A 19,072-nucleotide genomic window follows, 5' to 3' on the forward strand; every position below is an offset into this window, starting at 1 on the left:
AGGGTGACGAAAGAGAGAGAGAGTTAGGGAACGAGAGAGGTAGGGACGAGAGAGAGAGTCAGGAACGAGAGAGGTAGAGGTGACGAGAGAGAGTCAGGGAACGAGAGAGGTAGAGGTGACGAGAGAGAGTCAGGGAACAAGAGAGGTAGGGGTGACGAGAGAGAGTCAGGGAACAAGAGAGGTAGAGGTGACGAGAGAGAGAGTCAGGGAACAAGAGAGGTAGAGGTGACGAGAGAGAGTCAGGGAACAAGAGAGGTAGGGACGAGAGAGAGTCAGAGGTGACGAGAGAGGTAGAGACGAGAGAGGTAGAGACAAGAGAGAGAGAGAGAGAGAGAGAGAGAGAGAGAGAGAGAGAGAGAGAGAGAGAGAGAGAGAGAGAGAGAGAGAGAGAGAGAGAGAGAGAGACCAGCTCCCAACTCATCATTTAACGCCCCCCTCCTCGTTTGGGGTCCTCCTCAAACGAGGCCCTCACCCCCCATCAGTCTGGCTACCTGTCTCTCTGCCACCCTCTCCATCTCTCCCCTCTCTCTCCTCCGCTATGTGTTGACATTATTAAGTATGTGCGAGCTGCATCTGATTCAAACTAGCAGTCCATTTGGGAGGGGGGGGGTCTGGAAAGGCTCTTAAGATAGATAGATAGTAAGATGAATGTGTCAAAGGAGGTGTGTAGGTGTGTGTGTGTGTGTGTGTGTGTGTGTGTGTGTGTGTGTGTGTGTGTGTGTGTGTGTGTGTGTGTTTTAAACGGCGAGAAGGAGCTCCAGTTATGACCATATTAACGCATGGCAGGAGAGATAAAACTGGTTTATGTGCATGTTCTCAAGAGAGCCTTTTCCGTTGAGGGGTTTGGTGTTAATGATTGTGTGCATGCATGGACACGTGTGTGTGTATGTGCATGTGTCACACTATGCAAGATGGCAGAAGTGGCAACGAAGACAAAAGAAAATGAGGAAAGTGACCGTGACGTGTATCACTCTTCTAGTGTTTATCCTCTGCACGAGGACAGTTTATTCAATCCTTAGTTAATGTTGACAAAAACACAATTAGTAGTGCGGCTAATGACAAATAACTTAACAAATGACTCAAACAGTTACAACTAGAGACCTGTCCATGGTCCTGGAAGGGTCTATAACAGTTACTACTAGAGACCTGTCCATGGTCCTGGAATGGTCTATAACAGTTACTACTAGAGACCTGTCCATGGTCCTGGAATGGTCTATAACAGTTACTACTAGAGACCTGTCCATGGTCCTGGAATGGTCTATAACAGTTACTACTAGAGACCTGTCCATGGTCCTGGAATGGTCTATAACAGTTACTACTAGAGACCTGTCCATGGTTCTGGAATGGTCTATAACAGTTACAACTAGAGACCTGTCCATGGTCCTGGAATTGTCTATAACAGTTACAACTAGAGACCTGTCCATGGTTCTGGAATGGTCTCAAACAGTTACTACTAGAGACCTGTCCATGGTCCTGGAATGCCGCCTTGCCTCGCTACAAAATCGCTCTCTAAGGAACTCTCTAGACACTGGTTGAGAAATGGTGGGACATATTAGCCCTAAAGCAATTGCTCTATTCCGTTGTTTCAGGGTTGTTGTTGTTGTTGTCGCTACTGTTAAGAGTATTTCCATAATTTCCAGGAGGGTTCACAGGATGATGAATTTATGCAGATTAATTTGCATGTTTTTGTACGTCTTGAAGGCTTTTATCAACAGCACACCCTGGAGATTTGGACCCAACACTTGGCTGGCAATCGGATTGGAAGTGAAGGAAAACAAACAGATTTGACAGCTGATGGAGCCAAATGAATGTTTGTTTTCCTACTAACTGGAATGTAATAAGAAAAATAATAACTGTAACGTTGTCGATCAAGAATAATGAGAATCAAGAAGAATGATCCTTATGCAAAGAAACATCTCCAACGGTGAGACGCCCTCCGTCTGAACCCAGGGAGGGAACGCTGGGACAAGGTGTCGGAACGCCAGCCTGGACCAGCGAGAGGCAGAGGGAGGGAACGCTGGGACAAGGTGTCGGAACGCCCGGACCAGCGAGGGGCAAAGGAAGGGAACGCTGGGACAAGGTGTCAGAACGCACGGACCAGCAAGGGGCAAAGGAAGGGAACGCTGGGACAAGGTGTCGGAACGCCAGCCTGGACCAGCGAGGGGCAAAGGAAGGGAACGCTGGGACCAGGTGTCGGAACGCCCGGATCAGCAAGGGGCAAAGGGAGGGAACGCTGGGACAAGGTGTCGGAACGCCCGGACCAGCGAGGGGCAAAGGGAGGGAACGCTGGGACAAGGTGTCGGAACGCCAGCCTGGACCAGCGAGAGGCAGAGGAAGGGAACGCTGGGAGCAGATGTCGGAACGCCTGAACCAGCGAGGGGCAGCCAGAGGCAGAGGATTAAAACCCCAGGCATTAAAACCCCAGCCTCGTGTTTCCAGCGGCAGCAGAGAAGTGGCTTTGGAGTGCGGCTCCGTCTAATTAACAGATACTCGTTACCGACTGGGGCTGCAAAATGTCACCCTGACCCGGCGCCCGCTGCTAGGTGTCAAGGACCTGCTCACTCCCGCTCTCTGCAGCTCACTCCAGCTCCCAAGTCCTCCAGAAGGTTGATATCATTTGATGGTTGGTGTGTCTTGCCCTGGTATCATATCATGATCCCTGATGATAATAATGCATCATCATGTCTCATATCATGATCCCTGATGATAATAATGCATCAGCATGTCTCATATCATGATCCCTGATGATAATAATGCATCATCCTGTCTCATATCATGATCCCTGATGATAATAATGCATCATCATGTCTCATATCATGATCCCTGATGATAATAATGCATCATCATGTCTCATATCATGATCCCTGATGATAATAATGCATCAGCATGTCTCATATCATGATCCCTGATGATAATAATGCATCATCCTGTCTCATATCATGATCCCTGATGATAATAATGCATCATCATGTCTCATATCATGATCCCTGATGATAATAATGCATCATCATGTCTCATATCATGATCCCTGATGATAATAATGCATCATCCTGTCTCATATCATGATCCCTGATGATAATAATGCATCAGCATGTCTCATATCATGATCCCTGATGATAATAATGCATCATCATGTCTCATATCATGATCCCTGATGATGATAATAATGCATCATCATGTCTCATATCATGATCCCTGATGATAATAATGCATCAGCATGTCTCATATCATGATCCCTGATGATAATAATGCATCAGCATGTCTCATATCATGATCCCTGATGATAATAATGCATCAGCATGTCTCATATCATGATCCCTGATGATAATAATGCATCAGCATGTCTCATATCATGATCCCTGATGATAATAATGCATCAGCATGTCTCATATCATGATCCCTGATGATAATAATGCATCATCATGTCTCATATCATGATCCCTGATGATAATACTGCATCATCATGTCTCATATCATGATCCCTGATGATAATAATGCATCATCATGTCTCATATCATGATCCCTGATGATAATAATGCATCAGCATGTCTCATATCATGATCCCTGATGATAATAATGCATCAGCATGTCTCATATCATGATCCCTGATGATAATAATGCATCAGCATGTCTCATATCATGATCCCTGATGATAATAATGCATCATCATGTCTCATATCATGATCCCTGATGATAATAATGCATCAGCATGTCTCATATCATGATCCCTATGTCCTGTGATCATTGCTCAGGCTCCTCTCAGCCTCCATTCATAATACAATAGGAATCATTTTACAATAGGGTCACTATGGATCACTCAGTCTGAAGCTACATACATACACCAGCATGCGTACAGCGACACACCAGCATGACTTCTACCAGCAATGGAGTAATTTAAAAAGAAAAAAAATCACAACACCTCTCCGTTTTTTTCTGAGGCTTGGCGGTTTGAGGACCAGAAGCCGTTCTTTGTTTCCTCAGTAGACGTCCCGCTGACATGCCCCCACCGACCGCCGTAAGGCCTCCTCCTGTCCTTGTGGTGCTTCACGTCATGAGAAACGGCCGTGTGGAGACGTTGCTATCCCAGCGCTGGCCTGAGCCAGCTGTTGAAGTGTTGCATGGCGGTTGTTGGTTGCTTACTCAGCCACAGAGCGCGCCACACTTCTAATAGAGTTAACGCTCCTTAATCCAATTGGAAGTCATTGCCGAGTGTCATATTTTTATTTTCAGCCCAAAGCACACATTCAAACCCACCCGTTTAAAAACTGTTACACCGAATTTCACCCTGCCTAGTGCCCTACCAATAACCAGGGTTATATACAGTCAGCACAAAACTACTATGGAGAGGGATTTCAGAAACCATATGCCTTTTAAAGATTTCCTTGATGAATCAAAATACGTTTTTTCACAAGGAACATAAACCAGGAATGGTTCCGCCATTCCATTGCCTTTGTGTGTGTGTGTGTGTGTGTGTGTGTGTGTGTGTGTGTGTGTGCATGCATGTGTGTTTGTGTATGTGTGTGTCTGTGTCTGTGTGTGTGTGTGTGTGTTCATTTGTGAGTGTGTGTGTTCATTTGTACGTGTGTGTGTGTGTGTGTGTGTGTGTGTGTGTGTGTGTGTGTGTGGAGGGGGGGGTTGTGTGTGTGTGTGTGTGTGTGTGTGTGTGTGTGTGTTGATTTGTGTGTGTTTGTGTTGATTTGTGTGTACCTGCAGACGGAGCACTGCCTTTGCGGCTGCAGGGCGGTGAACATCACGATGACCGAGTAGTTTCTGGGCGGGGCCTTGACGAAGCGCCGGAACTTGTCTCCGTTCATGCGGACCACAGACCGCCTGGAGGACCACTCCATCAGCTGCTCCACCTTCTCCGACAGCAGGTTCTGAGGGAACACACCAGAGGATGAGATCGGTTATCAGAAGGTCATTACATCACTGTGGACGCGTTGGCTTCTGAGAGAAACACAACATCAGTCAGTTGTAGCTTTCAGAAATGAAACGTGAACCGATGTTGCTAGTGTGCTCATGCTTTACATGAACACACTCGTCAAGGTCAAGTGCTGCAGGAGCACACGGCTCTGCAGGGGCGTGTCGTTGATGATTACGTCCACTCAGGCTTCAGGTCAAAACACACAGCGTATAAGGTACAGAACGCACACACACAGCCTGGCAATCCCATAATATAGGTTACTTAGAAAGGTGTGTGTGTGTGCTTGTAGTTGTGTGTGTGTGCATGTATGGAGAAACATTCTTTACGCATTTTCGCATGATTGTGGTGTGGGACACACAAATAAATAGAGTTGACTTTGTGGTTTGTATAAGAAGTGCACATAATTGTTTGTATGTGTGTGTAGGTGTATTAGCATTTATTATATGTGCAAATATACATCAACAAATGTGCTTGCCTGTTCATGAGTTTGTGTGTGCACAGTGTGTGTAAACGCTGTGTGTGTGTGTGTGTGTGTGTGTGTGTGTGGGGGGGGGGGGGGGGCATGCAGCACAGTACAGTGAGGACTTGGCTGCAGTTCTGTCACACACACACACACACACACACACACACACACACACACACACACACACACACACACACACACACACACACACACACACACACACACACACACACACACACACACACACACACACACACACACACACATTGTGGGCCGGTAAACAACAACCGTATTCCTCTGTAGCCACCAGGTGATTCTGATTGCTCCACCATATCACAGTAGGGGGTCGTATTATTCTTTCCATAAAGATATTGATATCAACACAGGGGAATGCTCCCAGTGCGACCTCTGACGCAGATCGATTCCTAGAATCTGCCTCTGCGTCTCCCAGACATTCCCTCCCGCGCTCCTGTTTTCCCTGGGAAAGCGGATGAAAGAATCCAACCCCCCCCCCCCCCCCCCCCCCGTCTTACGGATGGGCTCCTTCATCCACCGGGACATATTCACTTTACGGATCTTTAAAGCACTTCGGAAACATTGATTGCCCCTGTTGCTCCGCCCCACTGCAGTGTGCAGCTGAAAAGAGAAAATGTTTACTACTGCCTGGAACCGCCTGCTGTGAACAACCACAGACCGCCTTAAGACCAGACTGAAACCAGACTAACACCAGACTGAGACCAGACTGAGACCAGACTAAGACCAGACTAACACCAGACTGAGACCAGACTAACACCAGACTAACACCAGACTAACACCAGACTGAGACCAGACTAACACCAGACTAACACCAGACTGAGACCAGACTAACACCAGACTAACACCAGATTAAGACCAGACTGAGACCAGACTAACACCAGACTGAGACCAGACTGAGACCAGACTGAGACCAGACTAACACCAGACTAACACCAGACTGAGACCAGATTAAGACCAGACTGAGACCAGACTGAGACCAGATTAAGACCAGATTAAGACCAGACTGAGACCAGACTTAAACCAGACTAAGACCAGACTGAGACCAGACTAACACCAGACTGAGACCAGACTAACACCAGACTGAAACCAGACTAAGACCAGACTGAAACCAGACTGAGACCAGACTGAGACCAGACTAACACCAGACTAACACCAGACTGAGACCAGACTAAGACCAGACTAAGACCAGACTGAAACCAGACTGAGACCAGACTGAGACCAGACTAAGACCAGACTGAGACCAGACTGAGACCAGACTGAGACCAGACTGAGATCAGACTGAGACCAGACTAAGACCAGACTGAGACCAGACTAAGACCAGACTAAGACCAGACTGAGACCAGACTGAGATCAGACTGAGACCAGACTGAGACCAGACTGAGACCAGACTAAGACCAGACTAAGACCAGACTGAGACCAGACTGAGACCAGACTGAGACCAGACTGAGATCAGACTGAGACCAGATTAAGACCAGACTGAGACCAGACTGAGACCAGACTGAGACCAGACTAAGACCAGACTAAGACCAGACTGAGACCAGACTGAGACCAGACTAAGATTAAGACCAGACTAAGACCAGATTGAGACCAGACTGACAACAGACTAAGACTGAGACCAGACTAACACCAGACTAACACCAGACTGAGACCAGGCTGAGACCAGGCTGAGAACGGAGTGAGACCAAATTAAGATTAAGACCAGACTGAGACCAGACTGAGACCAGACTAACATCAGACTGAGACCAGAGTGAGAACGGAGTGAGACAAAATTAAGATTAAGACCAGACTGAGACCAGACTTCAATTAAGACCCGACTGAGACCTGACTAACATCAGACGGAGACCAGACTTAGACCAGACTAAGACAAGCAACACAAATGACACAAAATAGAAAAAAAAATCTTAGGGAAACCATTTGTGTGTGAATTATTCTTGTCGCTCCTGCGGGCTCAGAAACAATCAAATACATGACTCCTGTTGCTAACTAGATGGATGTTGAACGGTGTTTGGGTGTTACGTGACAAACCTCATTTCAGTGTTGTATCTATGTTATAAGTTATATCTCCACTATGTCATTTTACCCAGTCCTTTAGTAGCCCCTCCCCCAGGACTTCCAGGTTCAGAGCCACAGAGCTTTCCTGTCCGGCCATCCGCCCATCACAAGGCTAACACCTCCAACCTGCCACCTCACCTCGAACACGTTAGGCATTAATTTTTTCATTTCTATAGAGTGAGATAGACAGGAAGGCATGGGCGATATAGAGGGGAAGACATGGAGCAAAGGACCACGAGCAGGAGTCGAGCAGGGTTAGGGTTAGGACTAAGCCTCAATTGTACACGCTCTACCCGGTAATACCACAGGTGATAATATCAGTCATTATGAGCTTCATGTGAAGCACACGTTGCGCGGTGCGTAGGGCTGACGGAGGCTTCTGAATCACCATCCTCACATTGGATTGATATTAATTCCCTTCTCCGCTGGGCATCCCTCTCCAACATGTGTAACACTCTCTCCAACATGTGTAACACTCTCTCCAACATGTGTAACACTCTCTCCAACATGTGTAGCGCTCTCTCCAACATGTGTAGCGCTCTCTCCAACATGTGTAACGCTCTCTCCAACATGTGTAACTCTCTCTCTCCAACATGTGTAACTCTCTCCAACATGTGTAACGCTCTCTCCAACATGTGTAACTCTCTCTCCAACATGTGCAACTCTCTCTCTCCAACATGTGTAACACTCTCTCCAACATGTGTAACGCTCTCTCCATCATGTGTAACTCTCTCTCCAACATGTGTAACTCTCTCTCCAACATGTGTAACTCTCTCTCCAACATGTGTAACGCTCTCTCCAACATGTGTAAGGCTCTTCTAACATGTGTAACTCTCTCCAACATGTGTAACTCTCTCTCTCTCCAACATGTGTAACTCTCTCCAACATCTGTAACTCTCTGCAACATGTGTAACGCTCTCTCCAACATGTGTGATACTCTCTCCAACATGTGTAACACTCTCCCCAACATGTGTAACGCTCTGTCCAACATGTGTAATGCTCTCTCCAACATGTGTAACACTCTCCAACATGTGTAACTCTCTCCCCAACATGTGTAATGCTCTGTCCAACATGTGTAACGCTCTCTCCAACATGTGTAACCCTCTCCAACATGTGTAACGCTCTCTCCAATATGTGTGATACTCTCTCCAATATGTGTGATACTCTCTCCAACATGTGTAACGCTCTGTCCAACATGTGTAACGCTCTGTCCAACATGTGTAACGCTCTCTCCAATATGTGTGATACTCTCTCCAATATGTGTGATACTCTCTCCAACATGTGTAACTCTCTCCCCAACATGTGTAACGCTCTGTCCAACATGTGTAACGCTCTCTCCAACATGTGTAACCCTCTCCAACATGTGTAACTCTCTCTCCAACATGTGTAACGCTCTCGCCCTAGAGGACATCTCAAGCCCCTGCTTGGTCACTTCTCCTGCATCTCTCGCTCCGTTGCTTTCTCTAGCCTACATCTTGTTCTTTCCTCTGCTCTCACCATTTTGTTCCCCCCGCCTCTCCCCTCCATTCCTTCATTCCTCGCTCGACATCTCTCTCTCCCCCATCTCTCTCTATCTGCATTTCTCCAGCAACAGAGGATGAATCAAAGCTTAAATATTGAGTATATTAACTTTTAACCAGTGCAGCGCACATAAAGAATGCAGCGTGCACACACACATACATCAGGAGCCTAACGACATGACATATCTGACAATTACATCCACATTTTGAGGACCTGGATCAATTGAGAAAATTTTTTGCCAGACAAACTAATTTGGTTCTAATTAATTGGCCTTTATTTAGGTGTGTTCACACTAGGGTGGGCTCAATGGATCGATACTGAGAACTAGTGCTCTGTAATTCCTCCACATTGACCCATCGAATCCCACCTCCACACACCCATGACTGGTGCCTTGCTCAAGGACAGGGGTATGAGGGCCACAGCCACAATGTAGCTGAGGGATGACTTGCTCAACCTCATGACACACGCACACACACACACACACACCAAGTAAACCCAGACAAGCCTCTGACCGTTAAAACTATTTATTTTCTCCTCCAGTAAGCACAGATGGAGGGAGGGAGGGAGGAAGAGAGGGAGGGAGGGAGGGAGGGAAAGAGAGAGGGAGGGAGAGAGGGAGGGAGGTGTGGGGGGAGGGAGAGAGAGAGAGAGAGAGGGAGGGAGGGAGGGAGGGAGGGAGGGAGGGAGGGAGCACAATACTAGTGGTCTATCAATATGTTTTGCTCCCCCACCTCTCTGCTTCTCCATCTATATAATAATCCTGTTACTCCCACTAGCTAGTGTTGGAACACACACACACACACACACACACACACACACACACACACACACACACACACACACACACACACACACACACACACACACACACACACACACACACACACACACACACATACATACACACACAACTGATAAATGAAACATGGCAAAACAAGGACAGCTCAGTAAAAGTATTTTCTTCTAAAAAAAAACAATGGTAAAGTGCTACAAGCAGCGTAAAAAAAGATTAAACTGAAGAGCGAGAGAGTGATAGAGATAGCTAGAGAGAGAGTGATGGCGAGAGATAGAGAGAGAGTGATAGAGATAGCTAGAGAGAGAGTGATGGAGAGAGATAGAGAGAGAGTGATGGAGATAGCTAGAGAGAGAGTGATGGAGAGAGATAGAGAGAGAGTGATAGAGATAGCTAGAGAGAGAGTGATAGAAAGAGTGATAAAGAGATAGAGAGAGATAGAGAGAGAGTGATGGAGATAGCTAGAGAGAGAGTGATGGCGAGAGATAGAGAGAGGGTGATAGAGATAGCTAGAGAGAGAGTGATAGAAAGAGTGATAAAGAGATAGAGAGAGATAGAGAGAGAGTGATGGAGAGAGACAGAGAGAGGGTGATAGAGATAGCTAGAGAGAGAGTGATGGAGAGAGATAGAGAGAGGGTGATAGAGATAGCTAGAGCGAGAGTTATAGAAAGAGTGATAAAGAGATAGAGAGAAATAGAGAGAGAGTGATGGAGAGAGACCGAGAAAGGCGGCGTTGGGAGGGTGAGGCGGAGGAGGCTCTAGTCTGCGTGTCAGCGAGCCACACCCACAGCCAGCCAGGCCGATCAGATACATTATTCCGGCCATCAGGAGGAGCCTCATGATACAGGGGGCCCCCCGGAGCCCCTCGGTGAAGGAGGGCCGCCTGGTCCACCTGCTGGCAGCCCCTGGTTGGATACGTGTGATACTGCCCTCAATAGGAGGGCAGCAGAGAGGAGCCCGATTGGTTAAAGGCCCACGCCTGATGACTCTGGGACGCGTTACTGTGGATCAACAATGATTTGAACAGTTGATGAGTCGTGAGGCTTTGAACTCGACCATGGTCGACGACCATGACTCTTTTGGCTGTTGAGTAAATCAGGAATTTATATTCAGGTATTATGTTGTCATGTTGTGGTTGTGTTTCAGCCTTGAAATAAGGTAGACAGTTACGAAGTGAAGATAAATAAAATACACACATAACAGTGCAGTCAGCTGTAATACCAAAAATCCATAAAGCTTGAAGTAAAGAAAAGGATCAGGTATAAGGATAAGAAGCCGAGGCAGGAGAGAGGGCTGGCAGCCGGCCAGCAGGGGGTGCTGCCAACTCCGGACCGCGTCCAAGGCCCTCATACCAAGTGGCTTTTCCCCCTTGTCCTGGGACAGCCTCCAAGTGAATAATTTAGAACACATTATTATGCGTTGGGTACTGTGTCTATTAAAACACAGCAAGCGGGCCCTAATGAGAAATGCTAATTGCACTACGATAAGTCTTGTTACCAGGGTGGGTGTTTTTGTGTGCAGGTGAGCATGTTGACACTACAGACTGGTGCAACGCCAGAGCTCCCACCACCGGTCTGAGAGCCTGAGTGGGAGGCCGAAGGACTCACTCCCCGCGAGAAGAGGCTTCGTTCAGCATCAACTTGAGTTGTTTTCTCACACTCTGCACAACTCAAGGTCCTCGGAAAGATGAATTCAAGGTGAAAGGTGGTTTGTTCCAGGAGGACATGTGGGTAATCTGTCCTTGGAGAGGTCTAAAAACCCACCTTTACGGTGTCACCCTACAGCCCTTTCTCTTGTTTAATGCTGGCTGTTAAAGAGTCAAGGTGTGGCTTACTACCACTGCTCACAAGTTGTGATGCTTCACAGCATCACAACTTGGCCATGGATTGGAAACAAACATAAGCGCACACACACCATTCTTCTGATAAAACCGTTTTGCACATCATTACACATCACAATCCAACAGTTGTGTCTAGCGTCCGGCAGGCAGCAGGAAGACATTCGGCTCCGTTCAGTTCTCACAGATCAGCTCCTCCCAGACCCGACTGCTCCTTACGTCCGTTTGGATGAGCCAATCGCTTCTTCTCCCCCCATTGTGGTTATCGTCTGCATTTCTGCCCGTTCCATCACCGCTGGCGACGGGTGTAAAGCAGGGCCGGTGGCGTTGTTTAAAAACCATCACAGCAATCCTCCCCGAGGACAACAAAGAGCTAGTGTTGTACCCAACAAATGACTCCAATCCTTTCAAGTGTGAGCACGAGGAGCGAGAGATTATAACAGTGAGTGTGTGGGGGAGGGGGGGGAGGGAGACAGAGACAGAGACTGAGAAAGAGAGAGAACATTTGTTGGGTGTTATTGGTCGTAGAAACCAGTGATGTCTCCAGCTTCAGGGACAGACTATGGAGCAGGTCTGCTTGTAGACCTAATGTATTTCTGGTGTCGTCGATACAGCCCGGGCCCCGTAGTCTTATTGTATTTAATCTTTCTCTGACGTCTTTCTCTCTGGTAATATATTTGCTATCCGTCTCTTTCTCATTAAATTAGATTTCTCTCTCCCTCTGTCTATCTCTTCGATCTCCCTCTGTCCATCTTTCTCAACACATGATCTCTCTCCATTGCGCCGTTCTTCTCGTGTTCTTCCTCATATCCTCCTCCCTCTCCCTCACACTGCATTCTATATCACTGGGGAGGGATTACTGGGAATGGACTACCATGGATAGCAGATCAGCTGGGTAACACACAAACTTACACACACACGAAGCATATGTAATACGACAGGCAACACGAGATGTAATTCTCCAGAAAAAACGTGTCCCTGGAAACGATTGCGGCTCTCACAGTGCAGATGGCCCTCGTAAGCATTGGGGGCAAGGATGAGGATCACACCATGTTTAGAGAACACACAGTGGGGGGGGGGTTACACAACAGGAGGAAGACAGGAAAGAGGAGAAACGAAGGCCTGTCCTTCAACATAGCCAGGAAGAAGGGCTCATCTCACCACTCCACTGAAGGCCACTGTAGTCATGGGAGAGACGGGCCTGGCAATGTGTTCTGTCCCTCAAAGCTCAGCGATGCTAGGTCGTTGAGTGTGAACAGGAATGGATCGGTGTGCTTGTGTATGTGTGCCTGTGTGTGGGTTAATTCTGCCAACCCTTTATTTGGATGATTGTATCCTTTAGCAGTTGCCTATTGCCATCTTCAACTCAATTGAAACCAAATCAATATCAGTATTAAGTAGTAAGTTCAGTGCACAGCTGCTCTGGGTGTAGTTTGTAGCGCCGCACTGGTGCCCTTTAGGAAGGAATTATTTTTGTCAGTTTATTCAATTGACAAAAATCATCCACGGCTCTCCAATGGGATAAGGTCTCAAAGCCTGTATTAAGCCTGGGTCAAATATGTACGTGACCTACAGCATGTGGCTAATAACCAGCCTCCATCAGCATGGGGTAGCATCACCGCCGGCAAATCCAATCTGCTAAACATCCACCGCAATTACCTGTGTCAAGCTCCCTGCATTAGCATGATAACAGGCTTCATGTAAGCAGGCCTGTGTCTGAGTGCATGTAGTATAGTATAGCAGCAGCCATGTGTACCTATAGGGCCCTAATCTCAACACAGTCTCAAGAGGCTGCAGGGGCCACAGAAACGATGGCCCCCTCTAACCCAAAGAAGATAATAATCCCAAGAGCCCCGTGGCAGAAACCTTGGGAGGAACCAGTGGCTGAGGTCACCTTAAGGGTGGGGTGCTGGAATCCATTGTACTATTATCAAATGGCAGGAGAATACCACTGAGAACGACAAAGAAGCTCAAGAGAACCATCAGAAAATATAATCAGAGGAATCCACTGCTGCCCGTCTCCACCTGCCGAGTCAGACTCATGACAGCACAGTGCTGAGTGTCTGTCTGCCCTCCTGCAGACATCACAGCACTGACAGTGTAGGCCAGAGATGACCATGTTTTGCCAGCGATTTTCATTGGAGGTTCAAGTTCTGCAGCACTCAAGAATTTCTGTATTCAAATTTGGGTTTATATCAGGCAAACGACGGCAAACACGTGCACCAAATATGTATGCACACACAACCACACACACCAAAACAGTTGGATAGAAACTCATTAAAGCCCCAGCCTCCACCGTAAGAGCTAATGTCAGCCGCTGCCACGGTCTGGGAGATCTGCCACCCCCTAAAGCTAGGTTCACACCGCCAGCGACATGCGCGCCTGGGTTCGCCAACCCGCTCCCCGTCTCTGGAACCCAGACATTCTGCGAGCTGGCGGCCATGATATCTGTCAAAACACTTCAGGAAGTACAAAGTACCACAAGCATCAAACACATTGCCTTCTTATTTATTGGGTTTTGTTGATTTTCCTTGATATCTTCTAATAGTTTGAGGTGAACAAGGTCAATTAATTATAATGATTGACTGCCAAAGAGGCCTATGTGTATCAGGACAAAGGAACATCAATGAAGGCGGCATGTGGTGAATCCCCAATGTTTTTATTAAACATTGGGGAAACAACTTTGTACTAAAACAGGGATCAAAACAAACTTCAAGATATGCCTGCATACATCATTAAAGATGATATGGTGTGCATGGATGTTATGCAGCCCATAACAGCATGATCAGATAAGCACTGCTTTAGCATTGGTCTGGTCCTCATCATTGCCTGACTCTACCCTTGCTCACTAGCTCTGATGTAGTCCACAGCAGCAGCAGCAGCAGCAGCAGCCGTGTGTGAACCCTGTACCGGTTCTGCCTCGCCCGGGTCCCCACGGGGAAGTGACAAATGTGGGGACATTTCTCATCCCTTACATTTCATTTAATTAACATTTTGCAATATACTGGCCTATTTTTTTGACAACCCCATTCAATTCCTCATGGCATATGGCATATTTGACATTAGCCTACCACTTCTGTAAGCCTCAGAAATGATGCCCAATTAGTCTGTCCAAAACAGTCTTTCAGTAGAATGATCCATCCGTCCGGACTTGTGGCACAATGACTCGAGAAAACGTAATTACCTTCCAGTGCTCCAGATAACATAGAATCAAATAGATATTTTCTTCACCTTGCCAGAACTACAATACTGATAAACATATATTTAACAGGGCATACCAGGTTAATAATATATAAAATAGGGGACAGTAAGGTGATGAAATTCGATAAAATGTACAAAGAGATACTTTTTTTTAATTGCATTGCGTCTGTTCTATGAAACAGGCCAGTCTGCTTCTTCCATGAAGACTGAACAGGCATCCTAACATTACATCCAACAATAACACACATCGACTTTGAAAAAAACAGTAAGCTGGAAGTTCTTCCAATATTACCAACATAATATAGAAGGATCAAACCGTAATACACTGTTGTGCTTGTGCGTAGAAATACTTCATATCAAAGAAGCGGCCCTCTGAATGCTGGCCCACGTAGTCCTTGTTTCCCTCTCTGTCTAGGACCTGGAGGTTGAAGGAAAGCACACTAAACTAGGGCCCTGAGAAGGGTGAACCTAAACCATTGGTTACCCACAGTCTTTAGAAACTTTGGAGATAACTTCCCTGCACTACGGTTGTTTTAATCCTTGGGTGACTCTTTCTCAAAGATGAAATGAAGAGTTATAACGACCCTCCTTCAAAACTAAACTTTTGAGAAAATTAAACAATAAAGATGGACTATTCTTTTTTTTCTTTATGTTTTAAAGGGATAGTTCAGGATTTTGGACATTGGGTCTCATTTCCAAGTGAGCCAGTGTGTTATTTATCATTGGAGACCGTTTTCAACACTTTTCATTCAGTCCTTCTAGTTGCAGAAATCGCTGGTGCTAGGCTAGCGCAACTCGATGGGAACTGCTAGCCTGCCAATAAAAACAGTTTTACCCACTCCCGAGGCAAACCAATTATAATGTCCGACTATCGATGTAAATGTCTGTGTTGATAGAATAGTGTTAGAAATAAACTTACCCTTGCATCGCATTGCATTTAGTTTATAATCCCTGTAGTTGGAAGCAAGCTACGGACTGATATTACCTGGAGTGCACTTCTCTGTTTACCTTCTGCTGTAGTGAATTGGTTGCTACACCGGAGCAAAGTGAAATTCCACCGCTGCTGAGAAAGTAGTCCCTCAAAATGTAATGTGATCATTGCGATACAAGGATATTGTTTTATGTTTTATTTCTAATATTATTCTATCAACACAGACATTTACATCGATAGTCGGGCATTATAATTGGTTTGCATCGGGTGTACTTTGGAGTGGGTAAAACTGTTTTTATTGGCAGGCTAGCAGTTCCCCTCGACTTGCGCTAGCCTAGCACCAGCGATTTCTGCAACTAGAAGGACTGAATGAAAAGTGTTGAAAACGGTCTCCAATGACAAATAACACACTGGCTCATTTGGAAATGAGACCCGATGTCCAAAATCCTGAACTATCCCTTTAAGTCTAATTGGTTTAGCGGAGTAAAGCCAACACAGCAGGGGACATTTGGTGTCTGGTGAATCCCAGAGATGCGTCAGTCCAGAATGGGAAGGCTGTGTATTCCAACTCATTACTCATTGAGGGCAAATTCATCAAGATGCAGAGGAGCGCTTTCCTCCAGTCTCACCCAGAAGGTTTGTTCATTCCCTCCCTCTCCACCTTTGTTTTGTTCACGCTTTCTCTTCCTTGCTTTGTAGATAGGGTACAGTTAAATACCTTCATCGGCTAAATGCTTTGAGCAAAATTACACCCCAAAATTGTCTGGATGATCAGACTCCACATTTTTCAGGGTCAAAATAATTCAAAGTGTGCGCTTGTCATTAGAATACCAATTTAAGAGAACAAGTAGGGCTGAGCGTCCCATTAACCCGACCCCTGGCATAGCCATCGGCACATCTTGCAGTTTAAAAAGAATCAAATAAATAAATGCATAAATAAATACAAAGATACAGAGGTGCCCTAGCCAGAGGACGCTAACAGTAGCAGCATGCGGGTGCCTAAAACAAGGTTTCTGTACTGATTAAAGGCTAGCATTAGCATGTGACCTCCCCAGAAGCAAACCTCATACAAAGAGGAAGATGAGTTTGTTTTATTTTGGGGGACGGGGGAGATTTTAGTAAAAGTAGTAAAATTAGGAGGGAGAATGGTAATATGAGAAGAGTGGAGCAGAAGAAAGATGAAGCGCTTCTATTGTACTAAAATTTTGAAGGAGGTCGAGACCATGGAAATGTGTCGGTACAAAGAAAGGAAATAGGAGGAGATGGAGCAGGGACGGGGGGAGGAGGACACAGGCTAAGGAACAGGTAGCAGGTCTGCAGTCATGGGCAACACATGTTAATGTATTCATGTTCACTTGTGCTATATATAGCAGCTAAACTTAAGGTGTGCAGACCAACTTTGCAGTGTGATAGATCCTTTTATTTTCCGGTGAAATTGCTTGACTGTTGATTAGGGCTGGATGTCCATCGGGACAAACAGCATCATCACTGACTGGGCGCAGCTCCCCCATGCCCTGAACAGATTGAGGACACTACGTCAGAGGGTAATGCTATGTCAGCGGGTGATGCTACCTCTGCGCGTGATGCTACGTCAGCCCTGAGGCCCAGAGTCCAGCAGGGTGGAGGCTACGTCAGCCCTGAGGCCCAGAGTCCAGCAGAGTGGAGGCTACGTCAGCCCCGAGGCCCAGAGTCCAGCAGGGTGGAGGCTACGTCAGCAGAGGCCCAGAGTCAGGCAGAATGAGGCTACGTCAGCCCCGAGGCCCAGAGTCCAGCAGGGTGGAGGCTACGTCAGCAGAGGCCCAGAGTCCAGCAGGGTGGAGGCTACATCAGCCCCGAGGCCCAGAGTCCAGCAGGGTGGAGGCTACGTCAGCCCCGAGGCCCAGAGTCCAGCAGGGTGGAGGCTACGTCAGCAGAGGCCCAGAGTCCAGCAGGGTGGAGGCTACGTCAGCCCTGAGGCCCAGAGTCCAGCAGGGTGGAGGCTACGTCAGCCCCGAGGCCAACAGTCCAGCAGAGTGGAGACTACGTCAGCCCTGAGGCCCAGAGTCCAGCAGTGTGAGGTGGCTACGTCAGCGTGTGGTGCACGCAGCGCCCCACACACAAACTGGGGGAAGCCCTATATGGAAATCCCAGTACTCAGAGCGCCGTTCAGATCATTCTGTTGGCAAAATGGGTCCAAAATGTCCGGCCCCTTCCACTCACAACAACTCAAGATGAAGTTTGGAGTAGCAGGCTACTGCTCAGAACAAAATGAGCGAGGGCGAAACAGTGTCACACCACTTCGGTTATTTGGGAATGGTTTGGCTTTGAAGTCTGACCAAGCACAGACTAGCATAAGGCATTTTTTTTTCATCTATTTTTTCTAAGGCTTATGATAAATATCAAATAAATAGCTGAAAATGAACATAAAAGATGAACTTAGTTTCTGCCAAGTTCAAGGCACATTTGCACAATGATCTGGTCTCCGCAGATACCCTGACTCTGTTGGTTGTAATGTCATATTTGGAAGCTCAATCTGTACATTTTTCCCCAAAAAATCTCACCAGAAGTAACCATTTAAAGGGTTATTTTTCAAAATTTTCCTCTGGGGGGGCATGCCCCCGGACCCCCCTAGTGTTGCTAGGTTACCAACTCACAGCACCACTGCTACAAAAAAATCGAGGGGAAACGTTGCATAAGGTACGAAATACTTTGCAGACCAGGAAACACCAGAAACCTCTTCCACCATCAGAAAGGTTCTACCCAACAGAGCACTCCTAAAGCTTGAGTTTGCACTATCAAACCACTACTAGTTTCCGTCACCTTTTCGTTCTGATAGTAAATAAGTGTAGTATTATAGACTCTAATAAACCTTCTGGTTTATTTAAAGTTGCCCTAATGAGAATGAGGTAAAAATGTATGCAAATGACTATTGTTATTATTATCAATTATAATGATAATTTACCATATTGCCATATGGTCCAGCCCTGATGTTGATATATATGATAGCCTCCGATAACAGGGCGGGCCTCTGGGGTCCACCGGGTCCTAGCCCAGGGGTCAGAGAGAAGCATCTACATGGAAATATTACTTATGGTTCTGGTATACCTACAAACAAAAGCAAAACATATTGATTTGAGTCGATTGTTGCTATTCAATAAAGTCAAAAGCATACATAGAAATGGAACTCAGCTGTCGATGGACTGGATGGGCTGGATGGGGGCAGGAGATCTGAGGGGTGTGAGGCTAGATTCATTTTAAAAAATATAGATTTTGGAAAGGAATAATAATAACAAAGCTATAACAATTCCAAAACTTCAACAAAAAAATGTTCCTAG

The 19,072-nt window shown here is 46.5% G+C and overlaps 1 protein-coding gene across 1 annotated transcript in view; it reads right to left on the reverse strand.

Annotated features, from left to right (window-relative positions):
- The window catches only part of LOC311341134 (dolichyl-diphosphooligosaccharide--protein glycosyltransferase subunit MAGT1-like), a gene marked incomplete at its 3' end in the record, with an annotated part of 49,067 nt that overhangs the window by 5,625 nt on the left and 24,370 nt on the right, over positions 1-19,072 (reverse strand). The window contains exons 2-3 of the mRNA XM_084466031.1: positions 4,708-4,877; positions 2,262-2,365 (exon numbers count right to left, since the gene is read on the reverse strand). Of these exons, the coding sequence (XP_084322157.1) occupies positions 2,262-2,365; positions 4,708-4,877 (274 nt within the window). The remainder of the gene's footprint in view (positions 1-2,261; positions 2,366-4,707; positions 4,878-19,072) is intronic.

This window comes from Micromesistius poutassou (assembly GCF_964030765.1).
Source record: "Micromesistius poutassou genome assembly, chromosome: 3".
Lineage (NCBI taxonomy): Eukaryota > Metazoa > Chordata > Actinopteri > Gadiformes > Gadidae > Micromesistius > Micromesistius poutassou.